Source organism: Eumetopias jubatus, unplaced genomic scaffold, assembly GCF_037043125.1.
Source record: "Eumetopias jubatus isolate StellerSeaLion01/CBP00866 unplaced genomic scaffold, mEumJub1_p1.0 scaffold_12, whole genome shotgun sequence".
Lineage (NCBI taxonomy): Eukaryota > Metazoa > Chordata > Mammalia > Carnivora > Otariidae > Eumetopias > Eumetopias jubatus.
The window spans coordinates 109,240,595-109,268,096 of record NW_028274818.1 but is presented as its reverse complement, the minus strand read 5'-3'; the positions used below and the strand labels follow the sequence as shown (position 1 = coordinate 109,268,096).

Genomic DNA, 27,502 nt, shown 5'->3' with positions numbered 1-27,502 from the left:
TCCCCCTGCCTGTGTTCCCTCTCTCGCTGTATTTCTCTCTGTCAAATCAATAAATAAAATCTTAAAAAGAAAAACATCATTAGGATTTTGACAGGGATTGTACTGAAACTGTAGATCTCTTTGGGTAGTACTGACCTTTTTTTTTAAAGATTCTATTGATTTAATTGAGAGAGAGAGAGAGAAAGCATGAGAGGAGGGAAGGGCAGAGGAAGAAAGAGAAGCAGACTCCCTACTTATGCAGGGACCCCAACGTAGGGCTCAATCCCAGGACCACAGGATCGTGACCTGAGCTGAAGGCGGACACTTCACTGACCGAGCCCTGTATTGACATTTTAAAATATGAAATTTTGCAGTCCATGAACATGAGCTGTTTCCATTTACGTCTTCTTTAATTTTTTTCAGCATTATTTGTAGTTTTCATTTCGTAAGTCTTTTCCTTTCTTGGTTAATTCTATTTTTTTGATGCTACTGTAAATGGAATTGTTTTCATAATTCACTTTTCAGATTGTTCAATGTTAGTGTACAAAAACGCAAATGATTTTTGCACGTTCACTTTGTATCTTGCTACTTTGCTGGATTAATTAGCTCTAACAGGATTTTTGTGGAATCTTTAGAGTTTTCTATATATAAAGTTATGTCATCTATGAACACAGATAATTTTACTCTTCCTTTCCAATCTGGATGCCTTTCCTTTTTCTTGCCTACTGCTCTGGCTACAACTTCTGGTACTTCATTGAATAGAAGTAGTGAAAGTAGGCAGCCTTGTCTTGTTCCTGATCTTAAGAGGAGAGGCTTTCAAGTCTCTCATCACTTAGTATGATGTTAGTGGTGGGTTTTTCATATGGCTTATCATATGGAAGTAATTTCCATTCATTCATAACTTGCTGACTGTGTTTACCCAAGGGTACTGAATGTTGTCAAATGCTTTTTCCACATTGAGAATATCCTGGGTTCTTTCATCCTTCATTCTGTTAACATGGGGTATTACAATGATCGGTTTTCATATGTTGAACCATCCTTGCATTCCCAGAATAAATTGCACTTGGTCATGGTATACAATCCTTTTACTATGCCACTGAATTCGGTTTGCTAGTGTTTTGTTGAGGATTTTTGCATTTATATTTGTAAGGGATATTGGTCTTCTTATAGTCTTTGGCTTTAGTATCAGGGTAATGATGGCTTCACAGAATGAGTTAGGAAGTGTTCCCCTCTCATCTCATTTTTGGGGGAAAAGTTTGAGAAGGATTGGTATTAGTTCTTTTTAAAATGTTTGGTAGAATTCACCGGTGAAGGTATCAGGCCCAGCGCCTTTCTCTGTTAGGAGATTTCTGATTATGGATTCAATATCCTTACTGGTCATAGGTCCATTCAGATTTTCTATTTCTACATAATTTAGTCTGGATAGGTTTTGTTTCTAGGAATTTGTCTCACTTCATCTAGGTTGTCAAATTTGTTAAGCATATAACTGTTCACAGTTCTCCCTTATAACCCTTTCTATTTCTATAGAATCAGTGGTTAAGTCCCCATTTTCATTTCTGATTTTAGAACTTGAATCTTTTTGTCTTAGTCCATCTCACTAAAAGTTTGTTGACTGTGTTGATCTTTTTGAAAAACCACCTTTTGCTTGCACTGATTTTCTTTATTGTTTTTCTGTTCTCTATTTCATCTATCTCTGCTCTAATCTTTTATTTCTCCCCTTCGCTAGCTTTGGGTTTAGTTTGTTCTTCTTTTTCTAGTTCCTTCAGTTGTAAAATTACGTTGATTTGAGATCTTTTTTGTTTTTATACTGTCAGCATTTATGGCTATAAATTTCCCCTTTAGTGTGGCTTTTAACACCCTGTAAATCTTGGTATGTTGTGTTTTTGTTTTCATTCATTTCTAAGTATTTTCTAATTTCCCTTGTGATTTCTTCTTTGACCCACTGGTTAAGAGTATGCTGTTCAATCTCCACAGATTGGTGAATTTTTCAGTTTTACTTCTATTATTGATTTCTAACTTCATCCTGTTGTGATTAAAGAAGATTATTTTTATGATATCTTTTTAATACTACTGGGATTTATTTGCAGTCTAAGTTAGTGGTCTCTCCTGGAAAATGTCCCATGTGCACTTGAGAAGAGTGTGTGGTCTGTCGTTATTGGGTGGCTGGTATGGGTCTGTTAGAGCTGATTGTTCATTGTGCTGTTTACTTCCTTTATTTCCATCCTTATCTTCTGTCCAGTTCTTCTGTTCATGACTGAGAGTGGGGTGTTGAAGTCCATGACTGTTATTGTACAACTGTCTACTTCTCCCTTTGTCACTTTTTGCTTCATGTATTTTGATGGTCTGTCATTACGTACATACATGTTAATAACTTGTATTTTCTTGTTGTATTGAATCTTTTATTAATATACAAGCCTTTGTTTCTTGCAACCTTTTTTTGATTTTAAAGTCGATTCTGTTGGATATTAGTATAGCCACTGTACTCTCTTTTGCTTTTCCTATCCTTTCACTTTCAATCTATCTGTGTCTTTGGGTTTAAAGTGAATCTTTTGCAGGCAGGAAACAGTTGGACCATGTGTTTTCATCCATTCTTCCAGTCTCTGTCATTTGATTGCAGAGTTTAATCAATGTGCGCTTAAAATAATTACTGGTAGGAAGGGCCTTACATTTGTCATTTTGCTATTTGTTTTCTATACACCTTGTAGCTTTTATATTCATTTCCTGAATTACTATTTTCTTTTGTGTTTAGTTGAAAGTAGTGATTTTTAAAAAATTTGAGAGAGAGCGCACACGTGTGTGAGCAGGGAGGGGGCAGGGGAGGGAGAGAGAATCTCAAGCAGACTCCCTGCTGAGTGTGGAGCCCAATGTGGGGCCTGATCTCATGACTCTGAGATCCTGACCTGAGCTGAAATCAAGAGTTGGATCCTTAACCAACTGAGCTGCTCAGGCGCCGTGAAAGTAGTGAAAGATTTAAATTCCTTTCTCATTTCCCTTTATGTATAAAAAAGAATGAACTACCAATAATGTAACAACACAGACAAATCTTGGTCATTACACTGAACAATTAAGTCAGATTTAAGGGCATAAATTATTCCAGTTAAATGGACTTCAAAAACAGGTAAAGCACTATGGTGATAAAAATCCCAGTGGTATCACTGGGAGGAATGGTATCAACTGGGAAGAAGCAGGAGGAACTTTCTGGGACGCTGAAATTTTTTTTTTTTGTTTTAGACTAGGTGGTGGTTATAGGTGGTAAAATTCATTGAGCTGTATACACTTAAGATTTCTTCATTTACATACATCAATTATTTTTCAGTCAGTAAGCAAGTAAGTGAGAGACCTCTACATGGTCACTAGAATAAGTACATGAAAAGGACAAAGAACACCAAGGGCTGGTAAGGAGGGGAAGTGGCTGGATTTGAACTCTGCTGGTGGAGCAGAAATTGATACTCAGTTGGTTAGGCGGCTGCCTTCGGCTCAGGTCATGATCCTGGAGTCCCGGGATCGAGTCCCGCATCGGGCTCCCTGCTCAGCGGGGAGTCTGCTTCTCCCTCTGACCCTCCCCTCTCTCATGTGCTCTCTCATTCTCTCAAATAAATAAAAGCTTTAAAAAAAAAAGAAATTGATACAAATGTTGTGAAAAAGCTACTACAACTGAACGTATGCATGTCCTTTGTCCCAGTGACTCCACTTCCAGATATACCTGACAGCAATGCCTACATCTCTTCATCAAAAGACATGTGCTAGAATATTCATAGTAACACGCTCTGTCAAAATCCCAAGTGCCCATCAACAGGAGAGTGCGTATTAAATTGCACTATATTCACATAAGAGAATCCTGTACACCAATGAGAATGGAGGATTTACAACCCATTCCACAACGCGGATGAATCTCATGAAACATGATGCTAAAGGAAAGAAGCCAGTTACAGGAAGAGTAAATACTGTATGGTGCTATATGTACTAAATACAAAACCAGCCAAAACTCTTCTATGCTGTTGAACGTCAGCTTATTTCTGGAGAGTGAGGTAGTGACTCAAGAAAAGGGATCTTGGGGTGCTGGTAATTTTGTACCCTGATTTGGGTGCTGGTTACATGGATGTGTTTAGTTTGTGAAAACTGAGTTTATATACACATACTTTTTATATATAATGTATATGCAAAGATGTGTGTATACACGCATGCATGTATATATTCATGTATAACAAATTCCCCAACAAAAGTATTTTAAAAATGAAGCAGGGAAAAATAACAGGCAGTGATGGGTGGAATCGTGATGTTAATCAAGAAAATCAGAGAAAACTTCACTAAGAAGGTAACATTTGAATCAGCCTTTCTAAGATGTAGGAGGAAGAGTATGCCAGGCAGAGAGAACACCAAGTGCAAAGTCCCTGAGGTCAGACTGTGCTCAGAATGTTGAAGGAAGAGCAAGAAGACCTTTATGCTTGGAGCGGAATGAATGAGAGAAGGAGCAGGAGGTGGGAGTGTGGGGAAACGGGACTCCACATCATTAATTCATCCAACGTCTTAATTATGTAAGGTGCAGGTAAAGCACAAAGTTTAAGAATGTAAGTCAACATCTGTTACTGAATATTTCTTTCAGATGTAGATTTGTCTTCCTTTTTACACAAACCACTTTCAAAGATGAATAAAACCAAACAAGTATAAAACAAAAATATGCATAAAGCCTCATCTATTAGCTGTTTCCTTAAAAAAAAAAAAAAAGACAATGTTGCACAATACTTATGAAACAAAATGTGTTTGAAGAGCCAACTTAACACCTGGGGTTTGGTTTATGATAGGTTCATGCATAGTGGCTGGCCTGGTTAAGCACCCACTATATGGGAATCACTATTAATATCACAATCAATAATAATAATATTCTAAAAACAGTGTGAATTGTATAATTCAGTTTAGTGACATCCCTCTTTCAAGTTTGCTGGTAACTTTTTTTTTTTTAAGATTTTATTTATTTATTTGACAGAGACACAGCGAGAGAGGGAACACAAGCAGGGGGAGTGGGAGAGGGAGAAGCAGGCTTCCCGCCGAGCAGGGAGCCCGATGCGGGGCTCGATCCCAGGACCCTGGGATCATGACCTGAGCCGAAGGCAGACACTTAATGACTGAGCCACCCAGGCGCCCCAGCAACATACTTTCCTTATAGAATTTGAACTTTTCATTATATTATGAATTACTTAACATTTTTAAAGTGTTTGAATAGATAATATATGCATATAGTACAAAATTTGCAAAGTTTAAAAAACAGGGTTGGGGGAGCCCTGGAGAAATAGGTCTCCCAGCTACTAAGGTCTTAGGCTTGATCAAGTTACCCCTTTCCTGGAATTGATACACTGCTTTTTCCTTATTTTACAACCTTGTTTTGGGTTAAACACCACGATATAAGTTGGCTGGAATGAGCTATCAGCCAGCCAGAATGGTCTTGGGAGACTAGGATTTCAGTATGAAGTTTTGGACAAAAAAGAGCAGCAGGTCAAGAATAACAGAGAGGGCGCCTGGGTGGCTCAGTTGGTTAAGCGACTGCCTTCGGCTCAGGTCATGATCCTGGAGTCCCGGGATCAAGTCCTGCATCGGGCTCCCTGCACAGCAGGGAGTCTGCTTCGCCCTCTGACCCTCTCCCCTCTCATGCTCTCTCTCTCATTCTCTCTCTCAAATAAATAAATAAAATCTTAAAAAAAATAACAGAGAAAAGGAAAAATAACCTGGAAATGAAGCCTGATTCCCACTCCCCCGTTTTAGTCAGAACTTGGGAGGACCACTGTGCCCCGTGTGTCTGCCAGTGCCATTAATAAATGCAGCAGAATCACGTGGGGCAGTGCCGGCCACCCCCCAGTCTTTCTCTGGCTACAGCATCCTTCTGCAATCCTGTAGTGCCCATGATAGCAGCAAAGGGAAGGGACAGGTCACCCATGGACTAAAACAGGGTGCACGAGGCTATCCTGCAAGGAGAGCTACAGGAGAACATACCTGAAATCTGTGAATCAGAGAGCATGAAAAGGAGAGAGGAGAGAAAGGCGGCCAATGATGAGCAAGGTGACAACAGAGCCGGGGTCGGGACACCAGTACCCAACACTCACATCGGGAGCACAACCAGGTGGGAGAAGAGGGAGGCTGTGGGTTGTCGACACTCGGGAACATGGGTCACTGCAGAGTCACCGATTTCCTGTGCTCAGGCAAAACCAGGACACCAGAACTCCAAGGACAGTCACATTGGGCATCACATCATACCTCCTGGGAAGTACAAATGCAGAAAGAGGCTCTGGAAAATTTGCTAAAATGCCCAGAATGATGCAAAATACCCATGCAGTGGGCCTCGGCCAAACCGAGGTCCTTTTATGTCAAATATCACATAAGGGATGAAATCAAAGCCTCATGAGACAAGTTCCAATCAGAACTGCCCATCCCGGGGTACCGTGTCACGGCACCAGAGCACCCATCCCCACCACCAGCTTGGTCTTCGGGAACTTTACAATCAAGCTGGCTCAGGGAAAGAGCATACGCCAAACTGGGAATAAACATTAACTTGGCTTCAAGACCTGAAACCCCATTTACTGAGCAAAGGTTTCGGGAATCAGTTTTGTTACCACCACCCCAGAGTAAGGGCGGAGGAGGAAGGCAAAAGCACGAGATTCATTGTCTTGGGCTCTCAGGGGTGAGTGCGTCTCAGAGCCACCCTCCCATGAACACACCCGCATTCTGAATGTCCTACATTTGATTCCCTGAGCAAATGCGAACCTCGCTCTCTCCTTTCTCTCCCTGAATTCTGCTTTCCTCAAAATTCAGGGGGCTGGGGTCTCCTTGAAAATAAAAATTTTGATGCCATCTAATACTCTGGGCTCAAAACTCTTGGAAAGGGAGGAAGACAATCCTATTTTAATTAGAAAGGCATCCTTTTTCCAATGCATAAAAATAACACAGATCTAGCCATGCAGCCACACACATAAAACATGTCTTCTTATAGAAATGCAGAAACACAAAGGCCTGAAGTGAGCTGAGGAAGAGAGGCTGGTTAACTAACTTTGGAAAAGGCAGCAGGGAAGAGGGAACAAGGGCAGGGTCACCACTGTGGGCTGAATATTTGTGTCTCCCCGCTGACCCCCCAGTGTGACGGGACTGGGAGGTGGGGCCTTTGGGAGGTAAATGGGCTTACCCGGAGGTCTTGAGGGAGGAGAGCCGTGATGGGATTAGTGCTCTCCCTCCTAAGAGGAAAAGGAGTCCAGAGCTTGCTCTGAGTGCACACCAAGATGAAGGTCCTCGCCAAGAACCAGATCTGCAGGCACCCCGATTTTGGACCCCCAGCCTGCAGAACCGTGAGAAAGAGATGCCCACTATTTGTGTCACCCCGCCTGTGGTGTTCAGTTACAGCAGCTCGAGCTAAGATGGACAGCTGTGGAATCTGCCTGCCCAGGTCTGAAAGGCTCACAGATAACACCTTGGCTTTATTTCTAAACCTTGAACTTACGGGCAGCAAGTGCTGCTATACAAGCTTGTGGGGCGCTCCGGGTGACCCCAGCAAAGGTGTTTTCCAGTATCAGAAGATGAGGGCCGATCCAATCTCTTGACCTATTTGTTAAGTGGTCAGCCGTCCCCACCCACAAGGAATCCCCGAGGAACTGCTCACACACAAACTAGACTTGCCCAAGACTCACCCGGGATACACCTGCTCAGCTGTTAATAGTGACCCTCTAGAAAGCCTTACTGGCTTATAACAAAGAAAAGGCGCATTTTACCACACTTAAGAAAAAAAGGAAGAAAGAAAAAAAAAGGCATAACAAGTGAATAAATCCATCATTTCATCTGGCTTTAATGCAAGATTCTCAGAAAAGCTCCCCAAAGGACAGCAAGAACAGGGCCTCTTTCACTACAGCAACCGAGTTTGTCAGTCTCATGACTACTTACCATGGCAGCGGCCTCTTTCCTCCCGTGTCCTTGAATGATGGCTTTCGTTAGAAACCCACCTGGTGCCGGTCTGTCTCTGTGACACTGATCGGCCGACAGGCGTCTGTGCGCGTCTCCGCACACAGGGAGACGCAGGTGCCTGCTGCAGGCATCCGAGCCCTGGTGCTCGGGTGCAGGAGGGAGGAGAAGCCTCCGTCTGCAGCCCATGGCCCAGTACTCAGTACAGAAGAAATCCTAAATCAGCAAATTGGTTTCCCGGACAGACGCGCCTCGCCAACACGATGCTAGGTGTTTTCACCGCCCAGAGTAGATCTAAGAGGAGGCGTGCTGCCTTCTCTGACAGCTGAGGAACCGAAGCTCCCGCACCAGGCGGGGGTCCGAGAGCCCAGGGCCCTGCCCAGTCCTCGGGCTCACTCAGCATGCACTTGAGTGGACCACATTTCTTGAAATCTGCTCAAAGGAAGTGGGGGGCGGGGAGGGAAGGAGGGGAGGAGCCATCCTTTGAAACTTTCAGATTAACAAACAGCACGTTTCAGTTAACCAGAATTAGTCAGACCTTAAACCTTCTTTCAGGAACAATGCAAAAGATTTATGAAATCGTTGTCTGCAGTCATTAATTTTTACAATTCGTTTTAAAATGTTTTCGTGGCTTTTTCTGATTATAAAAATAATGTTTTTCTACCATGATTAAAAATAATTTTTAAAATACACATTTTTGCAATTATAGACATAAAAAGTACAACTGGAGTAGTTCAGGGGATATATTTACTTGAGGTTTTAATTTTCTGGGCATCAGTGTATACACATATACATATACACAGTGTATACACATACTCATGAGTATGTACCTGTGTGTGTACTTTTTTCTCCTTTCTTATACATGTACTCCTTCTCGGTCTGTTTTCACTTGCTGTCGGGGACCTGTTTCCATGCTGAGTACAAGCCTCTCTTTTAGCTTCTCTACCAGCTGTACAGCATCTGATCCATGGTCAGCAGCCTCATTGGTGGTCAGCCAATCCCTCCTGGAGAGTATTCAGGCTAGTTCCTCTTTGTTTTAGCATTTATGAGCAATACATTCAACATTCTCTACACATAATCTTTGCATATTCATCTAAGTATATTTTCCCTTTCAAATCCTTATTACTATGAACGATGGCACACCATAAGATTAGCTCATAAGAGAGAAAGGTCCAGCTGAACTCAAACCCTGCGACCACTATGGTCAGTGTGAACCAGGAACAGCACTCCAGAAGGGCCCTTGTACAGCGCCCACCCTGACCTGTAAACTGACCACCGTCTGGATGCTGGCGACATTCCCTAACCCCTCCCTGTAGTTTTGTCACCTGCATGGGCACTCAACAAGGGGGCTGCATTGCACTGTAATCCTACGGTAATATGCCTTCATGCTGGCCTTCTTTGGTTCAACATCACGATACCTATTGACAGGAGCGGTCCTTTGTCCATTTTTGCTGCAGTACTCAGGAATAAAAAAGTAACTTATTTACCCATTTGACTGCTGAGGAGCATATGGACTGTTCCAATTACGAATAATACTGCCATATGAACATGTACACACACACCCTTCTGTATACCCAGGAGTGGGACTACTGAGCCACAGGGAATGTAGATCTTAAACTTGAGCTAATAATACCGATCTGTTTTCTAAACAATGTATACAATTTATATACTCACCAGCACTAGGGCTAATGAGAGTTCCTATTACTCTACATCCTTGCCAATTCTTGGGATTGTCAAATGTTTTAATTTTGCAAATCTGGTGAGCATACAGTATCATTTCATTGTTTCAAAAATTAAGGGGCGCCTGGGTGGCTCAGTCAGTGAAGCATCTGCCTTCGGCTCGGGTCATGATCCCAAGGTTCTGGGATCGAGCCCCACTTCGGGCTCTCTCTCAGCAGGGAGTCTGCTTCTCCCTCCCCCTTGGTCCCTCCCCCGTCCCCCGCTTGTGTGCACTCTCTCTCAAATAAATAAAATCGGGGTGCGTGGGTGGCTCAGTCGGTTAGGTGTCTCCCTTCGGCTCAGGTCATGATCTCAGGGTCCTGGGATCGAGCCCTGCATCAGGCTCCCTGCTTGGCGGGAAGCCTGCTTCTCCCTCTCCCACTCCCCCTGCCTGTGTTCCCTCTCTTGCTGTTTCTCTGTCAAAAAAAAAAAAAAAAATCTTTAAAATAAATAAATAAAATCCTTTAAAAAATGTCTGTTAAGTCTTTAACCCTTTTCTATGGAATTGCCTATTTCTTGTGGATTTGTGGAAGTTCTTTAAGCATTCTGGACACTTTTCCTTTGTTCAGTTATAGATGACGAACATGTTCTCCACCCCCACAGCTGGTGGGGTCTTTGGATGAGAAGGAAGTTCTTAATTTGATGGTAGTCAAATTACTAATCTTTTCTTTTTCTTTTTTTTTTTTTTTAAGAGAGAGAGCACACATGTGAGCTATAGCGGGGGGGGGGGGTCAGGAGGGGGAGGAGAGAGGGGGAGAATCTCAAGTAGACTCCCTGGCTCAGCATGGAGCCTGACACAGGGCTCGATCTCACAACACTGAGGATCATGACCTGAGCCAAAATCAAGAGTCAGACACTTAACCGACCTAGTCACCCAGGCACCCCTGCAATTGCACTTTTAATCAGTTAAATTCTTCCCTGTACCAAGATCATACAGGTTGTTCTATACTATCTCCTAAAAAATATGTAGTTTTGCTTTTCATATTTAGGTCTCTAATCCATTTGAAATTGGGTGTGTGTGCACAGGGTCCAATTTCATTGTTCTTCACATAGTTCCACCGATTTACTTATCTTATTCTGCTGTACCAATTCCCCACTGTATTGGTTATTAACTTTTTTTTTTTAAACTACAAATCTCAGTGTTAGATTTATTAGAGGGGTTAGCAAACTTTTTTTTTTCCTGTAAAGGTCCAGATGGTAAATATTTTAGGCTTTGTGAACCACATATAGTCATTTTATTGCATAGTCTTCTTTTTCTCTAAGTTTTAAAAAATGTAAAAAACATTCTTAGCTGGGGGTCCAAACAAAAACACACTGCATGAAAGTTAGCCTGTGGGCCGTAGTTTGCTGACCTTCATGAAGAGGAAGTCCCTCCTACTTTATTTTTCTTTAAAAGTAGCTTGACATAATTAGTCCTCAGGGGAGTGCAAGTCAAAACCACAATGAGAAAAAGAAAAGAAAGCTGGAAGACTTACACTTCCTAATTTCAAAACTTACTACAAAGTTACAGTAATCAAAATAGTGTGTTACTGGCATAGGATAAACATACAGACCATTAGAATAGGAAATAAACCCAACATGTATGACCAACTGATTTTCATCCAGGGGGCCAAGACTGCTCGATGGGGAAAGGACAGATGTTCAACAGGGACCACTGGATGTCCATGTGCAAAAGAATGAAGGTGGACCCCTACCTCACTCCATATACAAAAATTAACTCAAAAATGGATCAACAATCAGAATGTAGGAGGACAACCTAAATATAAAGAGAAAACATAGGGGCAAATCTTTCTAATCTTGGGTTTGGTCATGATTTCTTAAGATCTGACACCAAAAGCATGACCAACAAAAGAAAAAAATAATAGATAAATTAATCTTCACTCTTCCTTATGTTTCAAACCCTCCATCTGGAATCCCTTGCCTTCTACTTGAAGTGGAATCTTTGGTATTGGGGATAATAAACTCTTTATCTGAAAATGTCTCTGTTCTACCTTCCTTTTACAGATTTCTAGATTAGTGGTTATACTCTCTCACACACCACCACCACCTCAAAGCATCACTCACTCTTTATGGTTTCTGTCGTAGCTTTTGGGAAGAAAGCTGCCAAACTGTCCCTCCTTGAAAGTTCATCTCTACCATTTTCTGTAGCTGCTTTTAAGATTTTTCTGTCTTTGGCTTCTGCAGTTTTGTTGTGATAGGTCTGGTTATAGGTGTGTGGGTTTTTTTTTTTTTTTTAAGATTTTATTTATTTGAGAGAGAGAGAGAGAGAGAAAGAGCACATGAGAGGGGGAGGGTCAGAGGGAGAAGAAGACTCCCCGCCGAGCAGGGAGCTCGATGTGGGACTCGATCCCGGGACTCCAGGATCATGACCTGAGCGTAAGGCAGTCGCTCAACCAACTGAGCCACCCAGGCGCCACCCCCCCCCTTTTTTTTTTAATTAATCTTGCTTGGGACTCATTGGGATTCTTCACTGTGATCTGTTGTTTTACCAGCCATTATCTCTTCAGATAGTGCCTTTACTCCAGCCTTCTTCCTGTAACTCTTGCTGAAATGTACGTTAGACCTTCTCCCACTAGGCTCCGTGCCTCTCAACCGAGCTTTCTTATTTCCCTGTTTCTTTCTGTTCTACGTTCTTGAAATTTGCTTCCTGTATTTCTTCTACTTTATTAATATTCTTTTATTGGCCTCAAACTACTGCCTAACACATCCATTGACTTTTAATGTTGGTGTTTGTATTGTCCAATTCTAGAAGTTCTTTTAAAATATGTTAAGTCACTTTCAATAGTTTCCAGGTTTTTTTCCTGAAGATATTTTCTGACTTTTATTTCCTTAAACACATTAAGTATCGTTGTTTTACTTTATTTTTTTTAAGTAGGCTCCACACCCAGCGTGGAGCCCAACACGGGACTTGAACTCACAACCCTGAGATCAAGACCTGAGCTGAGACCAAGAGCCAGACGCTTTACTGACTGAGCCCCCAGGCGCCCTGAGTATAGTTGTTTTAAAATCTGTATTTGGTGAGCCCAACATCTAAACACTGTCGGTCAGATTCTGCTGTCCTCTCTTCCGGTTCCAGGGCCTTGTTTCCTTGTGATTCTGGCTATCTCCGGGACGCTCCCCGCAACCCCTGTCCTTAGAAGTATTTCTGGGGAGTTCCAAGGGTTAGGATGAGAGGGTGTTTTCCAGAGAGGTCCCCATTTGCTTCTACCAGGTACTGAGGCACACCACCCTGTCTGGTATCACTTTAAAGTAAACTCACAGCACTGGGGCTTCCTGGACCGCCTTACGGAGCTGAGCGCCAAGTCTTCAAGGGAGCTTGCCTACAGTTTCCTTTCCCTCTCCCCTCCCTGCCCTGGCTCAGCAGCCAGGTAATGCTCTCCACTTTCCCCATTTTTGGGGTTTGCTTTTGGCTCCTCCCCCGGCCCCCTTCCGAGGTCCCAGCTCACTACAGAGGAGTTTCCTGTCAGATTCCTCAACTCTGGCAATCTTAAGTCTCTACCTCCTTCTGAGACCCTGAAAAGTCGATGAAACACCGCAGTTCAGGCTCCCAGTTTAGATCACCGAACATCTCAGGACAACAGCTGCCAGGGCTCTGCTCACCTCTGCAGGTCCCACGCTCTCAGGGGTTGGCCTGGCAGGTCCTTATGATCTTCTCGGCAGTTAGAGGCTTCCATAAAGTCGTTTTCAACATCCTATCTGGCATTTTAAGTTATCTTCGGCAGAAGTCTCTGGATAACTAGTCTGCAGTAATTAGAAGCCAGAAATCTCACAGTTCCTGCTTCAGAGTAAATTCCTTGGAAGATGAATTACTGCAGAGGATGTGACACTCTGTTTGACACACACACTGAGAAATCGAACCACGTGCTCTCCTGCCACCTACAGATGACAGTACCTATTTCCCAGGACCTCAATCAACCCAAGGAATTCTTCAGAATCGCCACCAGTCTGACTGACAAAAAGTTACTTCATGGGGCGCCTGGGAGGCTCAGTTGGTGAAGTGTCCGACTCTTGGTTTCGGTTCAGGCCATGATCTCGGGGTCGTGGGATCCAGCCCCATGTCAGGCTCCGTGCTCAGTGGGGAGTCCGCTTGAGATTCCCTCTCCCTCTGCCCCGCCCGCCTGCATGTGTGCTTTTTTTTTTTTTTTTTTAACGATTTTTATTTATTTATTTGACAGAGAGAAACACAGCGAGAGAGGGAACACAAGCAGGGGGAGTGGGAGAGGGAGAAGCAGGCTTCCCGCCGAGCAGGGAACCCGATGCGGGGCTTGATCCTAGGACCCTGGGATCATGACCTGAGCCGAAGGCAGACGCTTAACGACTGAGCCACCGAGGCACCCCTCTCTCAAATAATCTTAAAAAGAAAAGTGACTTCATTATCGCTTTAATTTGCACTTGCACGGTTAGCACTGAGGATGTTACCTCCTCTGCGGAGTCTTCGTGTGCCGGTTCATAAGAGTTCATGTTGTTTCGTACACTCTCAACACATTAAAAAAAAGCTTTGCTATATGTTGCGATTTTCCTCTAATTTGTCATTTCCCTTTTAACTTTCTTTGTGCTGATGTCTGCCACGCAAAAGTGAAAATGTTTACTCAGTGAAATCCATTATTCTTTCTCTTGGGGTTTCTGGCCTCGTTATCACACAGAATATTCTGTTATTAATCCCATCAAAGTCACATTTCAGACGTCGCAGGTTCGGTTCCAGACCACTGCAATAAATTGCACAGCAGAATAAAGCTGGTCAAATGAATTTTTTGATTTCCCACTACACACAGAAACTACGTTTAAGCTACACTGGAGTCTGTTAAGTGTGCGGTAGCATTATGCCCAGAAACGCCTTAAGAAATGCCTGATGGCTAAGGAATGCTAACATCACCTGAGCTTTCAGGGAGTCATAGTCTTTTTTGCTGGTGGAGGGTCTTGCCTCGTCGTTGATGGCTGCTCACTGATCAGGGTGGTGGCTGCTGAAGGCTGGGGTGGCCGTGCCAAGTTCTTAAAATCAGACAGCACTGACGTTTGCGGCCCTGATGGACTCTTCCTTTCATGAGGGATTTCTCTGTAGCGTGGGATGCTGCTGGACAGCATTCTACCCATAGAACTTTCAAAACTGGAGTCAATCCTCTCCAACCGTGCTGCTGCTTTATCAACTAAGTTTATGCAATATTCTAAATCCTCTGTTGTCATTTCAAAAATCCTCAGAGCATCCTTATCAGGAGTAGATGCTATCTCAAGAAACCACTTTTTTTTGCTCATCCATAAGAAGCAACTCCTCATTATTTCAAGTGTTGCAATTCAGTCCCATCTTCAAGCTCCACTTCTGGGTCTCCTGCTATTTCCATAAACCTTTAATTTGTAAAGAACACACCACCTGCAGAGCGCAACAAAAGGAGGTATGCCTGCAGATGCCGCATTTCCACCTGGACCATTATGTCACCAGCTTACAAAGCCTCCAGAGGTAGAGCTTTAGAGTAACAGTATTCACAGGGATCTATGGTAAAATGCTTAACACTTTTTATCTTTCCCCCAAAGGAGCAGGTTTTGGAAGTCTGTAAGTATATAATACTAGTCATGATTAATGAAATGAAGGGGAAAGGCCAACACCATGAGCAGGAACACGTAAGTTTCTCACTGACCCCCGATCCAAGAATAGCACAACTGTTTCCTGCTTCTGTGTCCTCCGGCAAGAGCCACCTGGAGGAAAGCTCAGCGTGCCCCGCCCCCTCCAGCACTGGGATCAGGACCCAGACGGGCCTTCAAAGGCTGGAGCTACTTGGGGTTCTCTGCACTGTAATCCCGGCCAGGCCATTCATTAGCTGTGTCACCACAGGCAAATTCCTTCAACACCCAGGCCTCCAACCATCTCAGTATCAAATAGGAGGATTTGGTTAGAGAATTTCATGTCCCTCTGACATGAACAGTTGGTTTTAAGAAGACTGAATTTTCCTCTGTGAATCACACTATTAAAGTTAACTTAGGGGGCGCCTGGGTGGCTCAGTCGGTTAAGCGTCTGCCTTAGGCTCAGGTCATAATCCCAGGGTCCTGGGATCAAGCGCCCCGTATCGGGCTCCCTGCTCAGTGGGGAGCCTGCTTCTCCCTCTCCCTCTGCCGCCTCCCCCCCCCCCCCGGCTTGTGCTCTGACAAATAAATGAATAAAATCTTTAAAAAAAAGAAAGTTAACTTAGTTTGAAAGGTTAAACACACACACACACACACACACACGGTACCAAACCGAAACTAATTTCTAGTCTCCTAGGACCTGAAATAGTACTCCACTTTCTCTAGAAATTACTCACTAATCTCTACCATTCCTGAGCTGTTCTTCTAAGACACAGATGACGATTCTTCGTATATGTGTACATTCATATGCGTCTGTGTCTGTGTATCTGGCTGCATTTGTAGTTCCTGTGACGCCTCCAGACCAGGAAGAGCTACCCACAAATAAACGGGCACACTATGGATGCATGCAGCAAGCTGGATGCATCTGGAGAGGTCAGCCTCCAAAGGTTCCCACGTGCTATGACTGCATTCATGCAAGCTGATAAACTTTAGGGATGGAGAACAAATCAGCGGTTGCCAGGGGAAGGGGTGGTGGAGGAAGGGAGACGTGTGACTACGAAGGAGCAGCACAAGGGTGATCTCTGCAGTGATGGAGTTCATTCCATGTCCTGACTCCAGGGGTGGTTACCCCGGACACAGAGCCGCACACGCATGCACATGCACGCGCGCGCGCGCGCACACACACACACACACACACACACACACGCTGCACCAATGTCAATTTCATGGTTTTCTTATTATACTAGAGTCATGTAAGATCTACCCACAGGGGAAAATGGGCCAAGGACGCCAAGGACCTCTCTGTACTATCTTTGCAACTTCCCGTGAATTTATGATTATTTCAAAATATAAAGTTTAAAAAAAAAAAAGGTGTGATACCAAAATGAACACCTAGTAATAGACTAGTATAAATCAACGGAAACTTGTTCCCAAAAGAAAAAAGGAAGTAAAGGGTATCACTGGCAACTCACAGAATTACTATAAATGGCTAATGCATGCAAGAAAAGAACTAATAACCATGGAATTGTTCCACTTTTCAGCTGGTAAAAATTTAAGAGGAATAAAACTAGCATGGCTGGGATAAACCCAGGACTGCAGAGGGGACAGGGAGGTCCTCTGCTGCAGGGCATGAGAAGGTAGGCATGGTAGCAGCATGAGAAAGGGGCTGTTTGCTGACCTCAGTATTTGCTAATTAGAGCCCAATTCCACACTAATGGAACACCTGGGAACCCCACTGCTCCCCCAGCAGGACAGGAGCGGCTGATGCTTCACCTGGGGGTGTGTGGGTCTCTAAACTGCTGTAACCTGCCCTCCACTGCTGAGATCCTCACTCTTGGCACTCCTGATCTTGAGACCTCAGGAAATGAAGGGTGACTGACCTTCACAGAAAGACCGGGACGTGCAGTCTGACACGTGTCCCTGGCAGCGAGCATGGACGGCCGGACGCGTTTGGACACAGACACCACGAGCACAGGGTTCACTTGTGTGGGCTCCAGGGGCTGGTCCAGACACACAGGTGGCCAGGAAGTCACTCACAAAGAGAAAGGGACTCTCCAACAGTGGTCTCAATATAACATATAAAATAAATTACTGGGCTCAGTATCAGCCACAGGGCTAATGCCAAGGGAATCCTTAAGCTGGATGGGCAGTGAGACCAGAGGACCTCCAAATTCCTCTCCAGTTCTAAGACACAGACCTGACCCCTTCTCATAGCTTCCACCATGATCATTCTGATCTGAGCCACCACCCTGTCACCTAGATTATTGTAAAAGCTTCCAAACAGGCCTCCCTGTTTCTATTATTGAAACAGCTGCCAAAACAATCCTGTTCAAACCACATAAATACCTCTGCTCTGGGAACCCATCCCCTCTTACCCTGCCTGCTCACTGGGCTCTGGAACACAAAGCTTGACCCCACCCCAGGGCCTTTGCACTGGTCACTCTCCCAGCGAGGAAACTCTCCCCTTCCCCCGACACCTACAAGGCCTGCTCTCCCACCTCCTTCAGGGTTCTCAAATGCCACTCGGGGAAGCTACAGGAGTCCAGGCTCCCAGTCCAGACACAGATGCTTCAACAATGTGGCCCAGGTGCCTCTGCCATGTTCTGTATTATCACTTCCACTGTGGGCTTGTGCTGACCACCCAGGTTCTTGGCACGGGTCAGCAGCCTACGGGGAGATGGAGGGGCTGGGGCAGACCTGCCCAGTCATTTTAAGAGCAAGACTCAGAACAGAGTCCCAAGGCTACACCGGACCATGGAGAGAGTAGAATACGTAGCCTGGCTCTGCGGTAGTACTCTCAACTTGATTACCATGATGGAAAGGAGCACAAATGTGGGGAGAACCAACACTATGCTACAGAACCCCCACCCTGTGATCACCCTATTCATCGAAGCAGGCTCCCCTCTCCCCCCACTCTCCCAGTTCCCTCATGTTTTCCTCTAACACACACAATACATGTCCTTGGGGGGGGGGGCGCGCGCACACACACACACACACACCTGCTAATTTATCGACTGGCTCCTCTTATCAGAAAGTCAGCTCCTTATGTTGTTTGTCTGCTATTTCCCCAGGACGCAGGTGGCTGCTCCACAAATATTTGCTGAAGGAATGAACTCCATAGAATTCAGAAGGACACACAAGATGGAAAGCACAGTTGCGAGGTATCTCCACTAGCCAGTAGAGGATACTTCAGAATGTTCTATTATGTGCTATTACGAGACCGGCTCCTCACCCAACAAAGGAAAGTGAAAATAACTTAGGCTCCCCACTGAGCACTAACCCCCCCCCCACCCCCAATCATCTTAGAGGCAGAAAGGTCCCAGAGGGTCTCTGGCAGAGGCTGCTGGCTGCCGGCCCAGCCCGGGGCCCTTCTGGGCTTCTGCCTCAGTAACACCAGGCCAGAAGGGCCCACAGGCAGCAGCCTCCCCTGTAGGTGTGGCCATGGGACTCGGCTCGCAGAGGAGATTTACGAGGACGCGGCTGGTGGTACTTGCAGGAAGTCGCCCTAAAAGGAAGAAGGTGGGCCGCTCCTTTGCACCCTCCTCCCGCTGTCTGGCTGGGGCACAAGCTGAGGAAAGGAGCCCCAGAGCAGGACCCTGGGAAGGACCTGGAGAGAGGCCCGCACCCCCACCCCTGGACTGGCTGTCCTGGATGTTGTTCACCAGAGAAGGGGAGACAGGCCCTCCCGTTCGGGGTTTTCTGCCACCACATGTCACAGCAGCAGTGGATGCCCAGGAGCACTGGCATCGCTGGGAAGCAGGAAGAGTCCGAAATGCCCCAAACTGTACCACGAGAAACACCTCGCTCTAAAGGCACTCTGCTCACCGCACCTGCTGGGGGTTTTCCTGTCTCCCTCTAGTCTATAACCTCCGATTACAGCATTTAGAAGAATCACGACCATAGGGTATCCTGATAGCAGAGAGACGAAGACAGAGCGAAGGAGTCCAGTGAATGGCAGGTGCCTGGGCGGCACTCAGGCAGGCCGAGACACAGCCAGATGAGCAACGGGGCCTCCCCAGACGCGGTGGAACACGCCTGTGTTCTCCCCAAACAGCCCGCAGACGCAACCTGTCACCTGCCAGGCATGCTGCGACCTCAGGTCTTATTCCTAATCCACCAGCTTCTGGGGAACCCTTCCCGTGTGGCTCAAAACAACAGCCACGCCATCACGGAGGGCAGTTGTTCCTAGAAGGATGGAGCTGGGTGCAGAAAACTGTGCTGTTGGGATCAGGCCCTTTGATTCACGTGCACTCAAGGAGAGCTACAAAAAGTGACTGTAGCTACAGATGGCCTCATCTTCCGCTTAGCCTTGCTCTCGGGAGTCTCAGAGGCCCACTAAGAAAGCTCAGGAACATGAACCTGTGGTGTCCAGCCTTTTGAAAAGGGACTGGTTCATTCTTTTCTCTGATGATATAACTACCACCCGGCCCAACGGATGTTTCAGGAACGCAAAGGAGAACTGGGGCACTACTTTATCTCGGAGCTTTCCCAATGAGGCATTCCAAGCCCGAGAACCTGTAAACCCTGTTCCTGTGGCCCTTAATAAGCACACATCACTGGGGTGAGGGACGGGAGGAGCAGGCGACCAGGCAAAGCCAACCCAGACTGTGCCTAGCAATCAACCCGGAGTAATTCTGAAGCCCCAGGCGCCACCAAATTGGGAGTCTGACACGTGGATTTTATGTCAGGTGCTAGGCTGACAATTCCGGTGATTCTTTTTATAGTCAGCACGCTACTCCCTAAGCCACAGGGCCATTCCCCCCCCCTTTTTTTTTTTAAAGATTTTTATTTATTTATTTATTTGACAGAGACAGAGAGAGACAGCGAGAGGGGGAACACAAGCAGGGGGCGTGGGAGAGGGAGAAGCAGACTCCCCACCAAGCAGGGAGACTGATGCGGGGCTCGATCCCAGGACCCTGGGATCATGACCTGAGCCGAAGGCAGACGCTTAACGACTGAGCCACCCAGGGGCCCCCATCTCCCCCTTAAAACGTCACACTCAGCGGCTTCTAAGGAGGCAGCATCCACACACACAACTGTGACGAACCAGCGTCCTCCACATCTAGAATTCAGCCTGAACACCCAGCCTTTCCTAGCAATCTCTGGTAAGGTTACAGGGACTCAATTCCCTGAAACGTAAATCATTCTGTGTAATAAGCAGAAACAAAAATCATTCTGTGTAATAAGCAGAATCATCTGATTCCCAGGAATCAAGAAACCCTGTGCAGTCCACATACACTTGCTCCTCTGAACTGAGCCTTCAGTCCCATCTTCCAAAGCAAGAGAAGGAAGGCAGTTTCAAGAAAGCACAAGGCCCTGCCCCTTGGAAATAAGAACTAAAGGGCTGTAAAAAGTTCATTCTACCTCATTTTTACAAATCTCCTCCAAAACACCCCCCCTGACTGCTACCTACCAGTAGCAGTCCCATTTTCTCCCTTTAACCCTAGTGTAGCCTCATTTGTACTTCTTGGCACATTTTACTGCTATCATTTGTTTGCATACCAGCTTTCAGAATAAGTGGGACTTGACTTCAGCAAAAGGCCTGGCACACAGGAAGGGCCGAAAGTACACGGGCCGTGCGCCCAGCGAGGAGGACTACGACGTGCAGACCCAGGGGCCCCATCCGTGCAGGAGTTATGCACAGAAGACCGCGGGCACACCTAGGCTGTACCGTTCTGATGATCGAGACCCTAAATTCAAAGGTATAATAGAAAACAGACCAACTGTGGAAATATTATCCATATTTGGTATTACAAACAGATTAATTAGTTCATAATTTGCAAGACACGTTTAAAAATCCAAACTTCTCTTTTATTAGAGAAAGGCCATAAGAAGTAGACAATACTTATATTCATTACACCTATGAGAAAAACGTTTCGGTTTAGTGTCTTGCTATGTCTTCCTTAAATGCGGTTTGAAAGATAAGGTCTAACATAGTCCGGTTATCTTCCTGCCTTTTTTCTGAGCTGCAGAGGTTGTATCGAATTCTGCATATGAATGGCGGCCGACACCCACGAACACACAGAAGGGCACAGCCGTCTCCTCTCCGGAGCCAGAAGACTCCCGCCCTGTACACCCACCCTACTCACCACAAGGAGAAAGGGCCCTCACAAGGCAGTCACCAGACTTGGCCTTTCTTCCTCCCCTTTTTGTTTCTGCCTCTGCCTAGAATGGTAAAGTAAAACCCAGAGGGCAGAGGGAACAGGAAAAAAATCTCACACCTGGCTGACAACAATTCTCAAAGCTGCTGGATCTCTCCACTGAGAGACGGTCAAAGGCTGGTCACCAGGGGAGGAGAGAAAAAGCAAAAAACAAGTTGATGAAGCATCACCCTGGAAAGGTTCTGACACTAAGAGAAAGATCCACAGAGAAGAGAGGTCAGGGATGGGCTGCAGATGGGGCAGGGGAGGGCTGATCATGCTGCGTGATGATGCTTGCACCCCTCACGGCTGGCCGTAACTGCAAGCCTCGACAACGAGGACTAGGAAGGCCTACTGCCCACCTATTTTAAGAAAATGCTCTAATTTTTTAAAATAAAAGGAAACCTATAGAAAAGTATCAAGTACGAGAATAACAAACACCCACGTACCTACTACCCAATGAACCAAACCCACTGTCACTGTTGCCCTTGGTGAGGACAGTCCTGAAGGGTACCCAGCCCCCTGGAACGTACACCTCCCAGGCACCGGGTCTTCAGAGAGCCCGGCTGTGGGGGGCACAAGACAGAAACAGAGACACCGATATCCACCTTCTGGCAGTCTTACCTGAACTCCACACCAAGGTTAGGTCTAGATTAAAGGCTCTCGGGGACAGACTCATGGTTGGTCTTATCGCTGCTGTATCCCCAGCACACTACACAGTGTCCAGCATACAGAAGGTGCTCCATAAATGTTGGATGAATGAATGAATGGAGAAACAAGCAGACTGGCTTCTGAGGCTCGAGTTCATCGTGGCGATAATTAAGAGGACATGGCCTTGAGCAAACCATAACCTCTCCAGCTTATTTCCCGGTCTGTACCAACCCAAGGCCTTGGTACTCAGCTGGGAAGTCCCTTCTGGCTTGAGGACACAGCATGTAATGGAACCAGCAAACAGAAGTCTGGCAAAACTGCCCAGCACAGCCCGCCCCCCAGGCCGAATGCTTATTCAACACGAGTTGTAAATCATCGGCTCTGGAGGTTTACTCTGGCTTCTTCAGTAAATTCTCAATTGGTGGTAGCAGTTTCCACATTCTCTCCTAGAACATATCGGTTTACAGGGAGAAAGACTTCAACCCCAAATTCACACTTAGATGTTGTATTCCCTGGTTGTTTCTGACATTCCCCCTTCAGAAGATTAAGATTTTTTTCCAGGACAGCCACACCCTCTCAATTCTTCTGACTCTCCCACCTTAATTTTTAAAGTTAACTTGAAAAAGACCACGAAGATGAGAAAGGGTTATAAAAATGTCACCTGTAAGATCTGCCAGTGGATATTAAAACGAGTGGGCCAAAGCTTGAGAAACAGGATATCTGCATTGTCTCCAAATACTTAACAGTAACGAGAACGAGTGTAACCCTACAGCGGAGACCCTGCAAGCCCGGCCTCACGGCAACAGGAGCCGAACCCCTGAAAGGATGCTCTGAGTGGGTACATCATCCCTTCTGTGGTTTTCCTGCCAAAAAACGCATCATCTCATTCTAACAATGAGGAAATACCAGAGAAACCCAAATAGAGACACCACAAAATAACTGGCCAGTGCTCCCTAAGTGTTGAGGTCACGGAAACCAAGAAAGGATGGAGGTCGGTCTCAGATTGGAGACTAAGGAGAGTGACGACTAAGGCTGTGCGGGGTCCCGAGCCGGATCTGGGGACATGGGAAAGCTCCTCGAGGGAAAACGATGGAACCAGATTAGGGTCTGTAGCTTCATTCATGGTGCGGCTCCAACACCCATCTCCTGGCGCTGACAGCCGGACTCCGTCTCTTTAAGAGGTCAGCCTCAGCAGAGACAGGGTGAAGAGCATATGGAAACCGGACGGAAAGAATGACCAGGCAGACCATCCGCAGGACCCTCCGGTACAAATCACTCCTTAAAAAAAACTGGTAAAATCATGAATAGGCATAGCTCAGAAAACACGCATAGCTGATGAATATCATCAGGGAGATTTCAATGAAACCATAAGAAGATACTACTACAATTTTTAAAGTTGGGTAACCCTCAGTATCAGCAAGGATGAGAGCAACAGGGACTCTCTATGACCACTCCGGAAAATGATCGGGCAGATCTTGTCTATCTGGAGGTCTATGTGCCCAATGACCAGGTGGTCTTGCTCACACGGAACATGTCCCGAAGAAACCGCTGCACACTATGTCGGGAGACACACAAGAAGGGCCACAGCACAGAGGGAACGGACCCCCTTACTCCTGCCATGAACAGGAAGGGACCCCAGCCACATGAATCAATCTCAAACCTGTAGGTCACAGGAGAATACATACAGTTTATATACCATTTATATCAAGTTTGAAAATAGAGAAAACTTGAAAAGTACATATTATGGCAAAACTCTAAGAAAGGAGGGGACTGATGGCTCCAAACTCAGGGTCCCAGCTCCCAGGGGCAGAAGGCGTGGGAGTCCCAGGTGCTCAGAGCCCCTGGGCGTGGGCGGACACCGCTGTGCCAGTAGCAGCAGAAACCAGATACTCCGTCTGTGGCGAATGAAGGACAGTGAAGAAAAAGCCAAAATGCCAACAGGCATATCTTAAATGAATCTAAATGACAGAGACGACCAGGCATTTTGAAGGGAAGAATCCAAAATGAGCAATTGGGAAGATTCAGATTAGCTTCCAAGGTGCCGATCTGGACACAGTCACGACTGGCCAGGAGCCAAACGGTACAAGCTGGAAACTGGCTCTCAGGAGACAGTAGTTTCCTACTACTATGAATAAGGCCTAAACACTTCGAGCTCTGTCAGTTACACTGAATTTTAGTATTTTAAGAATCCTTTGTACTCCTTGAACAAAACATTGACTCAGCCAGACTGAATTCACGTTGCCCCCTTAAACCATTTAATAGCTTTATTTGCTTCCGTTATGTTTTTGTTGTTGTTGAATGTTAGGATTTACAGCAACGCACAGCTGGCTGGTACTGTGACAGTTTTTAAGGAACTTCTACTGAAGGTCCAATCAGCCACGTAAAACACAACCGTGCCGCCTGGGGGCCGGCGCACCACTCACCAGCTGGAACTCGCTCCTCCGGCTGAAAGCCTCCCTGATGCCGGAGTCCCTCCAGAGAGCGCTCAGCGCAGGGACGTACAGCTGGAAGGTGGCGGGCTCCACAGGCAGCCCTGCCTTGTTCTCAAAGGCCAGGAGGAACATGCCGTGCTTCTCATTTTCCGAATACTGCCACGGAATGCCAAGCTTGTCTCGTGCATCAACAAGAACCCTTGAGCCCTGCGAGATAAAAGACACAGAAAGGGTTTAATTGTGCTTCCAAGACGACATCACAACAGAGAGCCTCTGCACGGGCATCGACTGTCATCAAGCAGAAAACTCCCAGGCCATCCACCAGGATCTGTCTCTTGGTTCGCTTCGTCAAGGCACTCAGGTCTCAACTTGCTGAAACCTGGCAGCTCCTCGACACCAGGAGGACACAGTGCCTCTTTCAGCTTAAAGAGTGGCCAGCAGTTGGGAGACAGGACAAAACCGAAATGCATCACAAGCCGAGTGGCCTGCCCGTCCCCCCAAAACAGGAGCTGGGGGGGGGGGCACATTCTCGATTTAATGCCATCACTGCTAGTGATAATGAGAAACTTTTCATTATTTTTTTTAAGATTTTATTTATTTATTTTGAGAGAGAACATGAGTGAGAGAGAGAGAGAGCAGGAGCAGTGGGAGCAACAGACGGAGAGGGAGAAGCAGGCTTCCGCTGAGCAGGGAGCCCGATGCGGGACCCCATCCAAGGACCCTGAGCCGAAGGCAGATGCTTCACCAACTGAGCCCCCCAGGTGCCCCTGTTTTCATTTTTTCTTAGCTCCTCACTGTTAAAGTACTTCCGGCCCCTTTCTTACCTCACAGACTCGCCTTAAGTACAGGAACAGAAGCATCCAGACCGCAGGAGATCTGGTCCTACCGGGAAGTAGGTCCAGTTCATCGCTCTTAGGCTAGTGCTTCCAAATTAGCAATACTGTACCTACGCCAGTTTCTACGTTCTGAGGCGACCCAGTGAATACTGCGGTGGGCGAAGAGCAGCAGGGGCCTGTCTGGAAAAGCCTTCACGGGCTCAGACCCCAAACAACTGGGAGCAGTAATTCACCCCCTGGCAGAGAAAAGCCCAGGACCTCACTGCCCACGTGGCATTTGCTTTACAAAAAAAAAAAAAAAATAACAGCTTTATTGGCTCTAAGTCACATAACATACAATTCCCCCATTTAAAGTGTACAACTCAGTGGTTTTTAGTTAGCAGTTACCCTAAAAAGTTTCACTTCCAACACGTGGGTCAGAGCAGACTCCTCAGGTCTCTACCTTCCTTGTATGTCCACTGCGGCATCAGCTCGGTACCTATGACTTCCATTTCTGCCTGAAACCACTGAGTCAAATGGTAACGGGGACCAGAAAGAATAGCTAGGATCTCTCCTCCAGGCCTAGCAGAGCGGGACTGCTGGTGAGAGGTGTTCCTGTGAGTTCCCTCCTTAGGACCCACACACGTGCCATCAGTAACCAGGCCCGTTTGTAGTGATCCACAAACATGAGTTCAATGCTTACTCCGGGAAAAGCACAAGCTAGGCACTGCAGGTAAACAAAATGTTTATGAAGCAGAGTCTGAGCTCCAGAAACTCAGAATCTAACTAGAGAGAAAGACCTAGGAATTAAAAAAAATTAACACCCATTCATGATATAAACACCCAGAAAACCAGGAATAGAGAACTTCCTTAACTTAACGAACACTGACAGAAACCTACAGCTGAATCCTTTCCTCCAAAACTGGGAACAAGACAAGGATGCCCACTCTCAGCAGTGCCAATCAACATGGTATTGGGAGTTCTAGCCAGTACGGTAAGATAACGAATAGAAATATAAGATGTAAAGATCAGAGAGAGAGAAAATAAAACTAAGCCTACTTTTGGAAGAAATGAAATGATGATCTATGTAGAAAATCCCAAGGAACCTACCAAAAAAGCCTCCTAGAATTCAAGTGAACTCATTCAGCAAGGTCACTGGACGTAAAAATCAACCCACAGAAGTCAACTGTTTACTAACAATGAACATGTGGAAACTGAAATTTAAAATGCAATATTATTAGCAATCACTAAAAGTATAAATCTTATAAAACATGTACAGGACTTGTATGCTGAAAACAAAACGATGAAAGAAATCAAAGTAAACCTATTAAATGGAGGAACATACCATGTTCATGGATTGGAAGCTTTAAAATAGTAATGACATCAATTCTCTCTAAATTGATATGTAAGTTTAACACAATTTCTATAAAATCCCAGCAAGATCTTTTATAGGTATAGATATGGTGTGTGTTGTGTGTATGTGTGTGTGTGTGTGTATATGTGTGTGTATGCATGTGTGTGTGTATATAGTTAGTGATTCTAAAATTTATGGAAAGGTGCTAGATGAGCTAAAACAATTTAGAGAAACTAAGTGAAAGGAATCACTCAATTTCAACACTTACTATACAGCTATAATAATCAAGACTGTGTGTATTTAGTGAAGGAACAGACACCTAGGTCAACTGAACATAGGCAAGAACCCAAAGATGCTCCCACACAAATATGGCCCGCTGATTTTTATAAAGATCCAAAAGCAATTACACAGAGGAAGAATACCCTTTTCAACAAATGACGCTGGAGAATTAACTCAAAACATAAAACTATAGGGGTGTCTGGGTGGCTCAGTCGTTAAGCATCTGCCTTCGGCTCAGGTCATGGTCCCAGGGTCCTGGGATCGAGCCCCACATCGGACTCTCTGTTCGGCAGGAAGCCTGCTTCTCCCTCTCCCACTCCCCCCGTTTGTGTTCCCTCTCTCACTCTCTGTCAAATGAATAGATAGAATCTTTAAAAAAAAAAAAAAAAAAAGCATAAAACTACAGCATAGGAGAAAATGGTCAGTATCTACAGCTTGGTAAACAGTTTTTAGAACACGAAATGCCTGATTTATAAAAGAAAGATATCAATAAACTGGATTTCATAAAAATCAAAACTCTGTTCTGCAGAAGACTCTTAAGAGGCTGAAAAAAAAAAAAAAACCCACATCTCTAACAAAGGACTTCTATCTAGAATATATAAAGAACACTCAAAACTCAACAGCTAGAAAAAAAATACAGTTAGA

The 27,502-nt window shown here is 45.5% G+C and overlaps 1 protein-coding gene across 1 annotated transcript in view; it reads right to left on the bottom strand.

The window, feature by feature from the left end:
- GNA12 (G protein subunit alpha 12) overlaps positions 1 to 27,502 on the bottom strand; it is a 108,209-nt gene that overhangs the window by 37,874 nt on the left and 42,833 nt on the right. Inside the window, exon 2 of the mRNA XM_028091902.2 lies at positions 24,401 to 24,616. Coding sequence (XP_027947703.1) covers positions 24,401 to 24,616 — 216 coding nt within the window. The remainder of the gene's footprint in view (positions 1 to 24,400; positions 24,617 to 27,502) is intronic.